Raw genomic sequence first — 17,661 nt, forward strand, 5'->3', positions numbered from 1 at the left:
GATGAATATTAGTTATGTTTATGGTAGATTTCGGGTATATCACATTATTACTACTATTTTACTACCCATGTCGTCTCTGGTGGTCACAGCTGACTTGTTACTTGCCCGTGAAATGTTGCAATCACTGATTGTTCTGGAGGGAACTAATATACCCTGTTTATTTCGTGGAGGGTTACACCCGCTATATTTGTTTGGATAGGGTTGTTCATCACAATACCCCGGTGATTGATTGAACGGAGATTGCTTGGTGGAAATATACGTTATTATCAACCGAGTTGTGCATGCCTTTTAACAGGTCAGGTATGTGTAATTGCCCCTACACACGCGTACAGTTTGCGCTTTTTTTGTTCGTTGCAAAATTTAAATTTTAAATTTCGCTAAGTTTACAATTACAGGATCACGGAAGTCTTAATTTGCTTTGACTCGCGAATAATATAATAAAGTTATAATCTCTTAATCTAATCATGCTACTCACAGCATGCTCTTTATAACCGTATACTATGTTAATATTATTTAAATCCTGTTGTTCTGATACTTCAATTTCATATTAATGATTAAATAACGCACGTGCGTGGCCATTGTGCGCGCACCATGGCCATGAAGCGGCTTTTTTAACCGTTAACCCCGGACTTCCTCCTTTAAACAGCATTATCCCAGGTTTCTCGCGACACTCTGATATCACCCTTCTTTAATCGCCGTTTAACTCTGTCACACTATCAAATTTCCCTGTTCATCGTGTGTCTTCTGTGCAATTAGTGAAGTGATTAGCGCACTTTTGTGCTAATCTGGATGAGATTACTCTATATTTGCAGATCTGACGGTTTGTTCGAGCTATACCGTATGACGAAAATACTGTTTCCATTTCCTTCTTTTGCCAAGCGCGTACATTATTTCCACAATCTTTTATCCACGATTGAAAGCTATTTTGAGTACAAGCCTTGTGTTCTACCAGCAAATATATGACCTTCTGATATTAACAACAGGCCAATGGCCTGCTAACATACACACACACACATACATACAAACAGACGCACACTCTGACTCACTTACTGTTTTGTATTTGTCGGAACTACCCTTTATGCTCGCCAGATACAGATGAGATGAGAGACAGGGTGGCTATGACTTACTTACTACTACCTACCATATCCCTCGTTACTAATTATGACTCTTCCTCTAACTACTGGACTGTTAACAATCACAGTCTCCGTCTCTCTATCCTTTAGTCCTCCTGATCTATTGCGCCTCATATCCTCCCATTAATATATTAATCAAATCCTTGTTAAACATTTACCGCGGCTGCCCCCTCAGAACCCCCTCGTCCCCTCGTCCCCCTCTCCCCATCTCTCCATCTTAGTACATTTAATAACGCTTAACAATGACCTTACCCAGGGTACAAAGCATATATTGCCAGTAATTGTTCATTATAACGTGGTGCGGACTACTCCTTTTCCCTGTTGCGAGGGGTTTGCTGAAGGGTCATTGTGCTGATGATGGTGGGGTTGCGGTGCACTCTGTTGACACCCTTCAATCCCAGCCGTCCGTATCTCATGCTATTCCCAGAGACACTATTAAGGTATTTAGGTGCAGTTAAGAATCAAAGCCCTGCAACCTTTTTTAATCTTAATTGGAAAATGACTTATAGAATATGAGGCAGATTATCCTGTGAGGCTGATATATCCTGATACATATAATTATATATACATAATGTATATACTATATAAATCATCATCCTGATATGCTGATCATCATCCTGATATGCTAATCCCTCGCTAATCCCTCACTAATCATCAGCATGCTCCCTCTCAGACATTATAATTGGAATTATTACCCAACTGCTTGGCCAGTCCTACCAATAACGCGATTTATTTAGATTAACAACAGCTCCTTTATAAATCTTTTAAATTGGAGACTATCGAACTAGACCTCTGACACGCGCCTATCAAATGTATCAATCTTTTAAAACTGGCCGTCATTTTGACGATTGGGTATTTTAAAACGAGTCAGCCTTGCTTGCAATAAATAATAATACCATCATTGATTGTTCTATCCCATCTTCTTATATTCCGGAATAAATTTTACCTGAACCACCCCTTGTAGCGTGATAACGGCGACCCAAAGTTTTAGTAACTTCGCCCAACTTGTCATTACATGTTAATTTTAGGAAACTTCACCACTGACTTGAGTAAAAATGTCAATTTTGGCTCCAATATCTCTCATATCTATCATCTGAAATGTTACTAAGTTTGTCATTCATCTATAGCAGTCGGTTTAGATCAAATATAACTCTGTGGTCTGTCGTCAAGTTTTCAGAGATGTTATGATAATCGCTCTGTTAATTTCAACTTTGTGAATTAACTTGCTAATTCAGCCAGCATTAAAGCGTCACTGATGTTATAAGTCCGTCCCGGAAATGGGCTCCAGTTAGAGCCAATATTGCTAACTCAATTAGAGGTCGTCTGTTTAACTTTTTCTCTTAGTCACGTAGTGTTATTGGTTGTTACTGGACGCAATAGGAGTCAGAATATCTGTCTGTTCAACTCCAGATGTACAAGACACTTATCAAGTTTAGTTTAATGCTTGCGTCGACTTAAAGCCTTCTGTAGTCTGTACTTTTAGTGTTTGCTATATGCTGCGATGATAGAACATAGACACTAGACAGTGTAAGGTAGTGTTAATTATATCTCTGATGCTTGTTCTGTTGAATGTTTTATCTTTATCGATTATTTTGATAATTTTAAGGAAAACCATACTCATTGAACATTACTCGTGAAGTTGACTGAGAGCAATTAGGTGCTAAAAATGAGGACACAAATATTCTAATTTTCAAACTATAATGTTGAACTGCAGCGATTAACACAAAACTATATCTTCCCCTAACCTGAAACCTTGACACACCCAACCATAAACAGCAGAATACAATGCCGTCAATATATCTTATAATGATATTGTCAGCACATGTCAGTCTAATAGTGTAATGACTGGCGGGACTGACGGCCGGACGGCACTGCTGTATATCAGTGGTTTAATTATTATCCTCTGGAGCATGAACCTGCAAAGAAGTACAGTGGTGTATCCTTTAATTATTATAAGTGTGACCGGGTTATTGCTAAGGGTATCTTCATATAACACTGCACAGATTTTGGGCGTTGTATTTTCACTTTTCAGCCGATCCAATTATCTTAATTTCGATAGAGGTGGGCCCTGGCATGTCTTGCTTGTGCTTAACTAATCACTACTTAGTCTACACATCACTAATAACCACAGATGTTGTCCTGAACCAGTATAATTGAACACGTGCGTGTACTGCTTGCTGAATCTCAAGTATAGTTCAGGTTGTAGTCCCTCCCGGACCTGCAAGAACCTGCCACCAGATTAATAATCACGTGCGTGTTATACCACTCCTCTCAAAATATGCATGATTGACAACTACATGAGACATTTATCACATTCACGGATGCTTCATGATTGTTCTGAGTATACAGAGTTGGAGGTTTAATACGTGAATTTGTCACACTTTTGAGTGCTTCCAGTCATTTATTGGTCTGCTGATTTTCTTCAGCATATGCAGTATGCACATGTCAGCTGTACTTGTTAAGCTCTGTTTGGAGCTAGGTACACAGTTAAAGTAGGCACAAGCGTTAGAGTCGATCCTCCGTCAGTCTTTTTCAAGAATTTTGACGGTTGAAAGTTCTATTCAGCTGTTATTTTAATATTTCAGGTTCTATTTCAGGTGTTATTCTCGTGATATTTTAATATTGCAGGTGCTATTTCAGGTTCTATTCAGGTGTTATTTTAATTCTTTACATATTAGCTTTCAACAACTTCCAGCCTCGTTACTAACAATAATAAGCTACCATTGTTGTATCTCACACACACATACACTCATGACAAAATTATCCGAAATTAGCATACATTGTAAGCCAATTGTTACTGACCAATCTATAAGCATTCTCCACTCCGCTTCAGTTGTCCTGCATTCCCAGGGTTACATTACATGGTTAGTTGGTTACGGTTTTTATGCTGTTTCAGTTCATTACTCGGCGGCCGACCAACTCTTGTTGGTCTTCTATTAGTGGTTCCCTCAGTGGTTTTATTTCCTCTCTCCCTCTCTCTCCCTCTCTCTCTCTCACTCTCTCTCTCTCTCTCTCTCTCTCTCTAGCCTTTTATCTATTATAAGCTTATGGTCCGCCGCTACACGTCACATATGTCATCATGCTCATTAATTTCCTGTTTCCTTTCTTTTGAGTGCCTTCCAATTTCTAAAACTTCAAAGTTGGATTCACGATTAATTTATTAATTTCATTGTGGACTCAGACGATTGAACTTCCAATTTACGTAATCATGGACTGCGACTACACACTGCATTTAAACTGTGTAATTCAAACTTTTAATAATATTCTATTGTCTAACTTTGTACACTGTACATATAACATACCGCTGCAGAAAAAGAGTTGTCGAACTTCTTAGTTCTTTCTACCCTTAAATACCTGTTAACTGCATTCCCCTGGCGCACTTAGTCTCAATCCACTCTCCGCATATTTCGTCAACTTTTTCCTAATTTCTCCACCTTCAAGCAGAGAAATCAGATTTTTACTGAGTAAAAAGTGCATCAAACCCTTTAATTGCATGTAACATATCTTTTCCTTGTTAATGAGCTCCACTCCATAAACTCCCCCCGTCTTGTTCGTTTTAATTTTTCTCCAGATAGAAGCTACTGCTCCCTGATAACCACACATTCCACCGACTTCACCACAACTTCACCACAACTTCACCACAACTTCACACCACCACATGACACCATACATAACATGTATTGATAATTATATGTACAGTTGTCGCTAGCAAGCACAGAGATCATGATGATAAATCAACTGTTGGATGTATCTATTCATGTCTGGAGGGAGTGCATATCATTATCATACTCGAATAATCGGGGTAGCTGTTTCTCTGCCTTTCATCATTTCTATCATTCTGTATCCTTTTTTGCCGAAATTTCCTCAATTTTAGATGCCAGTTGAAAAATAAAGATTTGCACTGTATAATAGATTGTTCCTGCTTTCTGGTGCATCTTTCCAAGACGACTGTTATAATTTCTATACAATAAACCAACATTTCGGGGGATCAAATTTCCGGCACATCTTAACGTTACTCATCCTGATCCCAGATGGACTGATCATGGAAGTGTAGGACTGATCACAGAAGTATCACAAACGATCCATCCTAATTACATAATTAGCTAATTATCTCCATCTCTCCTAATTACTTGCATCCTCTTCTTGCCTGCTTCAACCGCTACCCGGTTATTTGTTCGTCTGTTCGCATATTTGATCTGACTGTCCTTGGTATGATGGGCGACTGTAAATTGATCATGAATAATCCACTGTGATAGTTAACATAGTTATTTTTTATATTTCTTTTTGCTATAGATTTGCACTTCATTTATGTCCAGGTTCATTATAATATATAATGAAGGACTTCTGGGCAATGAGCTTGGTTGTGTGACACACTCAACTAGGGAAGTTGAGAGCCCTCAAGTTAACATAGTTAACTGTGACAGACGTGCAAAAACCCATCAACACTTAACTATCACAGTTAACATAGTTACACAGTGACCTAAAACTTACTTCGAAATTAATTTCTGACACTACGCTTAGCCTAAACGCTTACCCCGACGGCCGACTCTAGTAATCCCTTGTTCATAGCGTAACAGGCCGAGGGTAATTGTCCGTTTATTTCGTCACCCTCTCCGTGTTTGTTTGGCAGACTCTTATCAGCTCCTGTGTCTCCAACAGTGACCTGATCATCTGTCTATTAGATCTGGTACCTAAACCCAGTTGATATTTCCATTATACTTGAAGAATAGTACTAATACTAATTAGTGTGCACTGCCTGTACAACTTTAGCGACGGAAGTATGACTCGGCAACCACACGTGCCACTTACACACTACAGTGTAGGGAACTTCTACCATATATTGTACTATATATAGTACTTTAGTGAACTTTTATTGAGTTTTTCAGAACTGCCCAGCCTGCACTCTTGTTTTTTCTAAAGAATCACGTTTTGAATAAGAGAAAGAATGCAAAACGTTCAGTATTTCATTTGTTGGAGCTCTGTCATTTGCAAAGTTTAGAGTTTGGTTCCTCAAGTTACCTCAACGAACATACTTTTACTTGACGCTCACATAATGTCTTATCATCTGCTTGATTGGATTGCTTTACTTGGATGCAAATAAGCTAAAAAGTGTTCTTTCAGCATATTATTATTATATACACTGCTTACTACCACCGTGTCCGATGCTCGAGTTGGAAATTTTTCGAATTCTTTATGTAACTAAATCTGCCAACGTACCCTGAAGTAGTGTAGTTGTTGAAGTCGTTCAATGAGAAATGATGCGTTTACTTTAGTGTTAGTCACATAACTATACTAACGTTTATATGATTCAATAAATCAATATGTTGTTGAAGTGTTAATAATTTATAAGATGATATGTGGAGTAGCGCCTGCCTTTGTTGTACAACTCCGAGTTAGGAAGATATTTATTTAGCTCTTACATCTTAAGTCGTGTAGTGTTATTGGGTCTCGTTTAACTTTCAGCATAACTTATTAACTCGCTTATTATTTGAATTTTGTCTGCCATACATTTGATATTTGGATTCTTGGCTTCGTTGCAACTAATAGTAATAAATAAGTCTAAAATATAAGTCTAAAATTAACGTTAACGTTTTATCGTGCCGACTCTGACGTTTTACTGTGGCCAAATATCGTCTTTTTAAGGAACGCCTAACAGTCTTACTTTTATTTTACGCACTGGAATTTATTTGATGTGTTAACATAGGCGTATGTTTTATACTGGTCTAGCTTGTCCTTATGACCTTTCTTTCTCTTTTTGAATGACTCTTTGCGTTTTTGTATTTTACTATCTGACATTACATTGACATAGCTAAGATTTTATAGTTGTAATTGTAAACCTTGTACTACTGCCTTTGGAATGCAACTGAAAACTGATTGTATTAAGAATTGATATCTATGACAAATAAGCATCAGTGATTGGAACACTGCTGTGAAATAGTGCATATTTAAAGTTTGAAGAAACGGTCATAATATCTTCTTGTATAAGATAAAATAACGACCCCGTACTTTCAGCATGAGATGTAATGCTCATACATCTTCTGGCCCTAATCGGATTAACAGTCGCTCAACAAGAACTCTGTTATAAAGGCCCAGGTTAGTAAGTTACTAAATAACCATTTGGAAAATGTGAAACTTATTCTCCCTGATTTTTTCGCAGGTTTTTCTATAATACTGTGCATTTTTGTTTTCCCCCTATGAGCCCGGTATAGAGGATTTTACTGTGATATTTTTTACTATTTCTTTGCTCAAGATTAAATAGGATTCAACTTAACTAGTTCGAGCGGATACTGCTGCTGGTACGGTTGGGTGCCACATCACAATACTTGGGGTTTTATCTCCAAAGAAAGATATGATCTCACACTCTCACAGTCCCTTAAATCTCAGGAGACGTGTACACGGGTTTTATAAACCGAACTACGAAGGGTGACTCTTGTGAGTCATGGTCCCAGCAGAGTCTCATTACCCTTGAGGAGGAGGTCAACCACAACTACTGCCGGTACGTTCTAATTCTCATGCAATTCCAGCTAAATCTGCCTTTTTGGTTTTGGTTTGGTTTTGGTTTAGGGAGCAAACTTACCATATAGGTCCAGGATAGAGATCAAAGTATACAGCATATATAATTCTGCAACTTATTCTCGCACTACTTGCTAGCCATTGTGTGAAGTACCTGCAGGTGGCACACTTCGCACCTCGCCCACTTTAGACTGTGTAGACAAACCACACCATGTCGACAGTATGGCTACGTGGCTGGCATCTGGTTGCTAAATTTTAGGCGGACTTTTGGGAGGAATTTGATTTTTCGTGTGGCTATATTTCAGCACGGCTCAGCGGTTATCAAATGTTGCAGGGTCAAATTAGTATAATTGCCAATTTTATAATACGTATCCGGATATACCGGAGCGTCAGCCGCCAAGATTGAGCACAGTTTTTTGTACAGTTAACCCAAATATAGAAAAGGCGTGGTGGTTAATTACAAAAATCAGCGATCTAATCTTGGGAAAATTTTTGGATCCGATGTTATTATATTTAAGGAAAATTGTGTACCTGGTTTGAAATGTGCCAAATTTCGCAACATTATGGCGGACCTACTTTAAAGTAGAATTTGTTGATCGCTCCACTTCCCAGTCCTATGTCGATCAATCTGCATACTAAGCTTAATTTTAGAATAGAACAAAAGTGTATAATAAAAGGTGTCGATGTTGAGTTGCTGTTGTTAAACTCTTAAATTATCTGCGAGTTATATAAATATAACTTGCAGTATTCAACAGGACTCCACCCATCATGTCTAGTGTTGCTGATCGTGAGGAGGCAGTGCATGTTCCTTATCTCACTTTACTTGAGAACTTGTGAAAAACAAACGTTGATCATCGCCCCAATCAAAAAGCAACATCAATTTATCAATCTCAACCGATATAATCGGTTAGGATTATCCATAACATAATTATCTAATTAGTCCCCTTTCTCAGAGTGTTCCAGAACATGTCCTCAACCCCGTACTGTGTCTACAACGGACAGAGACAGCCATGTGACGTTGCCAAGTGCGATGTCTCCACGTTGCGGTTCCAGGGGTTTAACTTCCTATTCTTTAGAAACACCACCAACTACCCTAACTATCCGATTATAGCCCAACAGATTAACTTCTACTTCAAGGTAAACTGTCTCTTAAAATGTAAATTTAATCTGTTTTTTTGGCAATCATTTAAGTTTTTGGTTAACCATTTGAAGACGATTTCAAATGAAAATTGAATGTTTGATCTTTGATTTGCTCTTAGTTGGGGCGCGATTGGGACAAGTAATATTTGAGAGAGTACTTTACAAGAGGTGAAATAATTCCCAAATAACCCTCACCTCCCTCTCTCAGCACGACGTTGTATCCGACGACCCCCGGCCTCCAGCAGTACTGGTCCAGGTTAAGAGCAGAAACGACAGCAGGCAGCACATGTCTGTCATCTTACAGAACGGGTTTCTGAAGCTGGTCGTCAGTCTGGACTCTTATAACACAGAGAGGGTAAGGGTCACGTGGTTCATGTCTAGGTCACGTGGTTCATGTCTAGGTCACGTGGTTCATATCTAGGTCATGTGACTTTATGTAGAGTCTTATAGTTTGTGATTTGGTGTTAAACGTGTGAAATGTTTCCATCATATTGGAATTTCATGAAGCCTTCAGTTAGACACCATGTAGATTATGGTTTATATTTAAGTTTAACATGTTTAATGTTTATTGATCACTATTTTCTTTCCCACAGTTTGTGTTTGGGGGTCCCGTATCGTATGGGGACGTTCACTACGTATCAGTTAATCGGTCTAGGTCCCAAGTATTCGTACAACTCAACGAAACCATCTCCAACTTCACCCTTACTAGCAAGGTTAGTTTAGCCAGGTTATTTCTTGGCTGTTCTTTGCAGTTTCCAGGATTGCGGGCGTGTTTTGATCTTTGTGTGAATGTGATCTTTTATATTCTAGTGTATTTGATATAGTAATATGAGAATTGCCTGTGGAAATATTTTCCTGTTAAGATCAGGAATCTATGGATATTGGACAACATTTTCTAATGCTTGAAACAAAATGTAGGTAATATCGGAACCAGACTTTCCCATCAAACTCTGTACACCTCGCAACCGTAAACAAGAAAGGACCAAGAATCCAAATATCAATGTAAAAGTTTGCATATCGTGCCTGCTACCACATGTTGCTCGTACCAAATAGCTAAATGGGACACAAAGCACCGAAAGCAGACCATAATTTACTTCCAGTATTCTACAGTTGCATTGTAGACCCTAGGAGAGTTTGACTATCACGATAAGCCTCAGGGGTCATGGTTAATGTTTATGTCGCTGAGATGAATTTGTTATCTTCCATGTAAACTCAAATACTCGTTTGTTGCTGTCCGTATAAATCTTTATCCGTATGCATCGCATACTTTAGTATACTTATCTCGATTTCGAATCACCAATATTTTTGTTATTTACTTGGCTAGTATGGCTACGAAGTACGAACGTTATGAAAAAATTGTTTAATAACAAAAAATGGTTCTATTCTCTTTCAATTGTCAAATAAAAGCTGGCGAAATCAACCAAAAGTTAGATTTTGTTTCTCAAAACTAAACACGGTGGCCCCTTGTAGGACACGGAGTTCCTAGTGTCACCCTACCAAGTGATGGTTGGAGACAACTACTACGGCTGCATGACCGGTCTCAGTATCGGTACCTGGATTCAGAACGCACAGACTGTAGAGCTCCTGTCAGATCGACCCTTCCCACTCTACGACGGTAAGATGCTTGTTTGTTACAACTCAAGAAACCTGCTAACAAAACCTGTTCGCAAATTATATTGCAGATTTTGTGCATGGTTTTTATTTTTACCATCACCATTACAAAGATTACGGACTGGAACATTATTTATTAGTCGCATTATAACAATAGACAGTTTTTGTCGCAAAAAATCAGAATAATCAGAAATTATTTGGAACTCCCAAAAACTGTCCATTGTCATCACCATTACTATCAGAATTTCATTATTAAAATTGCTTTGTTGCGAATTTTTTCCGACAAAGGCTTAGATTAGGACGGATTCGACTGTACTATATATGTGATATTTTACAATTTTTCAATATTTTTAAATTTTTTGGTTCTGAATTCCTATTGTTAACAATACCAGGGAGTGAAATAAAGCAGTTTACGATACGAAACGCTAAAACGGGAACCCCACTATCGGAGCAGTGCATGTTCGCCCCAACTACTGTCGTTAGAAACAGTTACATGATGAAAGAGAGATCTTCTCAGACGCTCACTGGTGAGATATATTTACCTTTGGTTTCTGAGATGTTTAGATTAGAATATGAGCATTAAATAAGGAGAAGAAAAATTTAAAATAAATATAATCACATTGTAATTTTAAAATTAAAAACTTGAAATTGTCTGAACGTTGGTCACAGTGGGGTCAATGAAACATTGTTTAGCTTAAACTTTAAACGAATGATTTCTTTTATAAAATGAAAATATATATTAATACAATTAAGGAGGTCGTGTGTCCATTAATTTATCAGTTGATCACCACTTCGCTTAATATCTCTTTTGAACTGTCACCCATCCCACTGTCTTCTGTATCCAAGACATCCGTCGCCTTGTCTTTCTCAAATTCGTGATCCTCCGCCACCCATTGGTCCTCTGTTATTTTGTGTAAATTACTCGGTTTCCTTTTCCTCTCCTCCTCCTCCTTATTGGAATTACTGAGAGGGTGGTCTCCTCCAACACACAGTTTACTGGGATCTACTCGTCTTGGTAGACTCTGTCCTGAACTGAGTTTAACAGCTGAGAGTACCATGGCTCGCTGCTTCTTCTTCGTTTTACCGTGAGGCATACTATTACCTGAGAGTACAAAATGGAAGGGTAGAAGTTTATGAAAAAATAAGACTTGGCAACTGACTGGATTGTTTTAGAATATCTTAAAACAACTTTTCCCTCAAATTTACAAGTAATACTGTTTAAAAATACATGGTGTTATCAGTTTGGAAACTGTTCCATTTACAAACTCACTTCTGGTTCTTATGCGGGTATGGTGCTCCCTCCCTTCTGAAGAAGACACTTGTAAATCACAATCTTTGTTAGTCCTGATTCTGCCCTCCGACCTCGACTCCGATATCTTCCTGCTCATACTTGGTCTTTTTCTTTCAGAGGTTGAGCCTTGTGGCTCTTCGATTGTGGTTTTAGGGGAATTCATTCGATATGATCTCTCAAAGTCGTACAATGAATGCTGGGACACTTTCTCGCTCCGTTTGGTTGAGGTTTCATTACTTCTTTCCTGAAGAGTGAGTGCCACTAGGTTCTGAACCACTGTCGTCTCGTTCGTTTTCTGAAGCAACTTGCATTACATTTGTGAACTCTAGTCACAGTGATAAATTGCAGTGATTTTGATTTTATTGTCATTGTGACACGAGGGGAGCAAATAATAAGACGGAGTAATTTACCACCTCCCTACCCCTAGCAGTAGTTAACCGCTTCCATACCCCTAACATTAGTTAACCGCTTCCCTACCCCTAGCAGTAGTTAACCGCTTCCCTACCCCTAGCAGTAGTTAACCGCTTCCCTACCCAAGCAGTAGTAAACTGCTTCCCTACCCCTAGCAGTAATTAACCGCTTACCTACCCCTATCAGTAGTTAACCGCTTCCCTACCCAAGCAGTAGTAAACTGCTTCCCTACCCCTAGCAGTAGTTAACCGCTTCCCTACCCCTAGCAGTAGTTAACCGCTTCCCTACCCCTAGCAGTAGTTAACCGCTTCCCTACCCCTAGCAGTAGTTTACCGCTTCCCTACCCCTAGCAGTAGTAAACTGCTTCCCTACCCCTAGCAGTAATTAACCGCTTACCTACCCCTATCAGTAGTTAACCGCTTCCCTACCCAAGCAGTAGTAAACTGCTTCCCTACCCCTAGCAGTAGTTAACCGCTTCCCTACCCCTATCAGTAGTTAACCGCTTCCCTACCCCTAGCAGTAGTTAATCGCTTCCCTACCCCTAGCAGTAGTTAACCGCTTCCCTACCCAAGCAGTAGTAAACTGCTTCCCTACCCCTAGCAGTAATTAACCGCTTACCTACCCCTATCAGTAGTTAACCGCTTCCCTACCCAAGCAGTAGTAAACTGCTTCCCTACCCCTAGCAGTAATTAACCGCTTACCTACCCCTATCAGTAGTTAACCGCTTCCCTACCCAAGCAGTAGTAAACTGCTTCCCGGTAACACGACTCCTGTCCGACAGCGACATCTGTCCGAAAGCGACATCTGTCCGAATCAGGATACCAGAAAAAAACGACATCAAATTGTGACATGATTTCAATACGACACATTTCCAATTAGAGACATGATCTAAACTGTTACTTGCTAAATTGTATACGTAACATGTCCAATTTGAGATATGATCTGAGCCATAGTTTACTACCACAGTTTATTTTAATTTGATGTCGATAAATTGGACAATAGTTTCAATGTTATTTAAATGTTATAAATTAATTCAATTAATTCAATATAATACAATATCACAGAATCAAATCTAAAGCATAGTCAAATTTCCGATAGCTTTAAGGAAATCCATAGGGTTGCTGTAGTTGTCGTAATCATCTACAATTCTCTGAAGTTGTCGATCATAACGGATCCATTTGGGTGCACGTGGCTCAGGTAGTTCCCGCCCGTCTCTTTTGGTTTTCTTCACGTCTGTAAGGGCTTGTTCTGCTTCAAGGCAATCAAGGAACTTCCAAATTGTGGGCTTCGAGCAGGACAGCATTGAATGGAATCTTCTGCGATGTTGGATGAGCGAGGAATCCTCATCTGTGCAGCTTCGTGTTGATTCCACATGTGGGGAGCGAAGTTAGGATTGGTGGTTGATGTTCCGATCCAAGTGTTTTCGTAGTATGAAGCAAACTCAGCCATGTCTATAGGAAGGAGGGGCTTCAGGTGTCTCCAGATTCGAAATCCCGAACAGGAGAGTTTGGAATCCCATCCAGAGTCCCAGAGCATCATTGGTTCGTTGTCGGTAGAGAGGATGTAGTTTGCAGGAATGGAGAGCGTTTCCAGATCTCTCGGGTTAGAAGGGTGTCTGTTAGCTGCTTTTCTGCTTCTCTGTACCATTCTGTTGAGGGATGACAGCTGGCAGCCAAGCTTTGCTCTAGATTCGTAACCCAATCCACCGACTGCTTCAGATACGAGGTATTTCGATAAGTGCAGATCTCCATACTGCTGTCCTATATGTACTCATGTCCTGTGATGTGATCGACAGCTTGTTAGGGTACGGCTAGCACGATCCTGTTCTCAACTAGTCAATCACGTATCGATGGATCAGATCATAAGGGATCACATCAGCTTTAGAACGTCACGAGATTACCTGTGAGCTTGTGAAATGCGAATGTGAACCGAAATTACAATATGATCCGAAATTCGGACAGATGTCGCCAAAAACGACTCCTGTCCGACAGCGACATCTGTCCGAAATCCCTAATTCAGCTTTCGGACAGATGTCGCTGTCGGACAGATGTCGCCCAATCCTGCTTCCCTACCCCTAGCAGTAGTTAACCGCTTCCCTACCCCTATCAGTAGTTAACCGCCTCCCTACCCCTAGCAGTAGTTAATCGCTTCCCTACCCCTAGCAGTAGTTAACCGCTTCCCTACCCCTAGCAGTGCAACGGGTCTGAATCACTGATCTTACCGTTCGTAAGACTATCTTGTATCTGAAATTCCACGTCAAGTAGCACATAAAGAGAGCTACCACAACAATCAGGCAGAAAACAATTGCTGTTACTTCGTATCCCCTCAGTCCGAGATCAGCCGTTGAAAATATGATATCATCAGAATTTTCCAGTGTATCATCACTGGAGTTAAATTTAGGTGTTGTGGCTTCATTTCGGCTGAACATGTGCCTAAAAAGCTGTGATTCTCTGCGTGCATGAAGTTTAAGTATGAATTTCAACTGTTAGTTTTTCTTTAAAAAACCAATTCATTCAATAACGTGTACAACTTTTAATTGAAGACGTACTCTTTCACGAAATAAAAACAAACAACAAGGCTATTTGGCTTCTGGCGATCACGTTCAGTTTTAGCTGTTGTATATACGCACTTATAAAATGTAGATATTGTAAATAATATAAAGCAACGTAGACCATTCACCATGCATCAATAATTGGCGGAAATTAGCATGACTTAGCAAAAGTATTTATTTCTAAATTCCAATCCGGCTAACACACCAAATACTCAAAGAAATGAATGTTACATGATGGAAAATTAAGTTTAGGAGGGCTTCATGCAAGTGTTGGAACGAAAATTTCCAATATTTGAGTAAACTGATACGACAATTTCAAACAAGTTCTGAATCTTTGATAACAGTTACGTCACTAAATGACCGGACCACGCACTACACATTTTTGTTCTGTTCCAAAATATTATTTAATTATTATCGACAGATGCTCATTTTAAACCACTGTACATGCCCTACCTATAGAATTAGGGCATATAATTAGGGCATATAATGCTTTTGGACACGAAGGGAAACACACAACATAAGGCTTGAAATCTTCGTAAAACTACATCATTATATTATATTATAGAGGTGAGGCATTGGGTAAGGCATTTAATGAAAGATGCTCTACTAAAAGATTTAAATGAGCCCTGGGGGGGTTCAGTATGACTATGAGTACTTAGCTCTCAAATTTGCCCTAACATTGGGCGAACTGTATAGCCGCGAGCATGCTAAATCACTCTACAGTCGATCTTCGAGATTGTTCTAAAAGGGCCCCGACGGTTGTAACCAACTTCAATCGATGTATAGCCGGGGGTGGGGGGCCTCATTGGACTTTATTTGAACGGAGATTAATTGGACGCTAGAGGTCCTAGCATTCATTTTAATGTCCGTCCAAAATTATGTCCGTTCACGCAATGTCCGGTCAAATAACGTCCGATAATAATAATATACATATACATTATATTTACAGTGAGAATTGGCGTTATAAGCTGTTCGAAATTGCTATGTCATACCTACACACACCTATTTCCCCAGAAAACCTACCGGAAGCAGCAGTGGAGATTGTACCGAAGAAGGGGACACTTGATCAGCGGTCCATCATCATCATATCAGTGGCGCTCGGTGTTATCTTCACTCTTACCCTCGTCACCCTGATCTGCGTCAAGAGGAATCAGGAGTTTACACCGCAGGGCTACAATCTTGAGGTCATGTGATCAAATTATGTATGATTTCTTCATGTAGACTCGGTTGTTTTTCATTGGTCACGTATCTTATTTTTTCGTTCGTTATTGTTTTTGTAAATACGAATATTTAGTACTTAAACAGGCCATTCTTGATAGGAACATAGGATATTGACAATTGACCGGTACGGTCATTAACGGTTATTTGTAACGAGGCCATCACGAATTTAGTATTTATTGAAATGTGACTTGAAGTTAAATTGTGTTCGTTATGCATTATGATGACTTTCTAACGAGTGAAGATTCAAATATAGAAGTGCACGTACACATGCGTTCGTAGACTAAATTGAAACAAATTGAAGGCCAATATATAGATGGATTTCACAATTTTTATAATGCTATTAGTATTTCTAAATTAAAAATGATGCACATCAAAATGATGCCATTAGAACACTTTATAATATGCTCATAGTATGCAATTGCAGTATCATTCAGTCTTTTTTGCAATTTTACTAATAAGTTTTCAAGTTTGATGTTCAGTGTTTAAATTAATTCAAAAGATTTCGTTGATCATATCTATTTGAGCATTTTTTCATCAATGTGGAAATCTCTAAAACTAATAGCTATATTAATTGATCTAGCTTATTTATTAACATGACAGCAGAATTTCGTTTGATTTTGTTGCGGTAAAATGATTAACGTGTGATACTCATACTCGTAAAATATATCTGTTTCAAATTTTTCTAGAACATCGATGAGCTAAAAAACAAAACCAAACTCGGCACGCGTCTTTGTAGGTTATATTTATAAACTTACAACAATTTTCCAGACATTAATTGGGTTGACAAGATATGTTGTACGTTGCGTATGATGGTATGAATACCATCATCAATTAACGGACTAATTGGTCTCTGGGCAAAAAGTCCATCCAATCTGTCAAATTTGTGTTCAGAAATTTACATATTTGAAAATGGGACAGAAATTGGAAATTATAAATTTTCGTTTTGTTAAGCTTTCTGCTGTGACTGTAAGCTTGTAGGTTTATAACCTACCAGGACGCGCGCCGAGTTGGATTCGTCGACGGTCCTAATATATGGAACTAATATATGGAACAAATATTTTACGAGTATCACCCGTTAACTGTGAGCTTCCTCCGACTGATATCAAACTTCCAGCACCCCAATCGTGTCATACGCCATCTATAAGTATAGGTGACTGACTAATTGGTTGCGGGTAAGAAATTCAGTCAAAACTGTAAAATTTCGGTCCTGGAAATTTCATTTTCAAAAACTGAAAATGGGACAGAATTTGGGACAATATGTTTTTTCAATTTTATTCAGAATTTTGACTTCCAGTACCTCAATTTGGTTTCATACCATCATCAATTAAGTGACTAATTGGTCTCTGGGCAAAAATTCCATCCAATCTGTCAACAGTCAAATTTGTGTTCAGACATTTCCATATTTGAAAATGGGACAGAAATTGGAAAATATAAATTTTCGTTTTGTTAAGTGTTAAGCTTTCTGATGTGAGCTTCCTCCGACTGATATCAAACTTCCAGCACCCCGATCGTGTCATATGCCATCTATAGGTGACTGACTAATTTGTAATTGGTTGCGGGTAAGAAATTCAGTCAAAACTGTAAAATTTCGGTCCTGGAAATTTCATCTTCAAAAACTGAAAATGGGACAGAATTTGGGACAGTAATAGTATGTGCAATGTGGTATGATTTTTCAATTTTTATTCAGAATTTTGACTTCCAGTACCTCAATTCGGTTTCATACCATCATCAATTAACTAAGCAATTGGTCTATGGGTAAAAATTCCATCAAATCTCAAATCTGTAAAATT

General features: G+C 38.8%; 1 protein-coding gene across 1 annotated transcript in view; it reads left to right on the plus strand.

The window, feature by feature from the left end:
* The window catches only part of LOC134816240 (uncharacterized), a 96,841-nt gene extending 80,369 nt beyond the window's left edge, over positions 1–16,472 (plus strand). Inside the window, exons 2-9 of the mRNA XM_063824995.1 lie at positions 7,146–7,226; positions 7,518–7,629; positions 8,600–8,783; positions 8,995–9,141; positions 9,380–9,499; positions 10,257–10,401; positions 10,790–10,924; positions 15,665–16,472. Of these exons, the coding sequence (XP_063681065.1) occupies positions 7,157–7,226; positions 7,518–7,629; positions 8,600–8,783; positions 8,995–9,141; positions 9,380–9,499; positions 10,257–10,401; positions 10,790–10,924; positions 15,665–15,843 (1,092 nt within the window). The 5' untranslated portion in view covers positions 7,146–7,156 and the 3' untranslated portion in view covers positions 15,844–16,472. The remainder of the gene's footprint in view (positions 1–7,145; positions 7,227–7,517; positions 7,630–8,599; positions 8,784–8,994; positions 9,142–9,379; positions 9,500–10,256; positions 10,402–10,789; positions 10,925–15,664) is intronic.
* The last annotated feature ends 1,189 nt before the right edge of the window (positions 16,473–17,661 follow it).

This window comes from Bolinopsis microptera, chromosome 6, assembly GCF_026151205.1.
Source record: "Bolinopsis microptera isolate Bmic1 chromosome 6, MBARI_Bmic_1.0, whole genome shotgun sequence".
In the NCBI taxonomy this organism is placed as follows: Eukaryota; Metazoa; Ctenophora; class Tentaculata; order Lobata; family Bolinopsidae; genus Bolinopsis; species Bolinopsis microptera.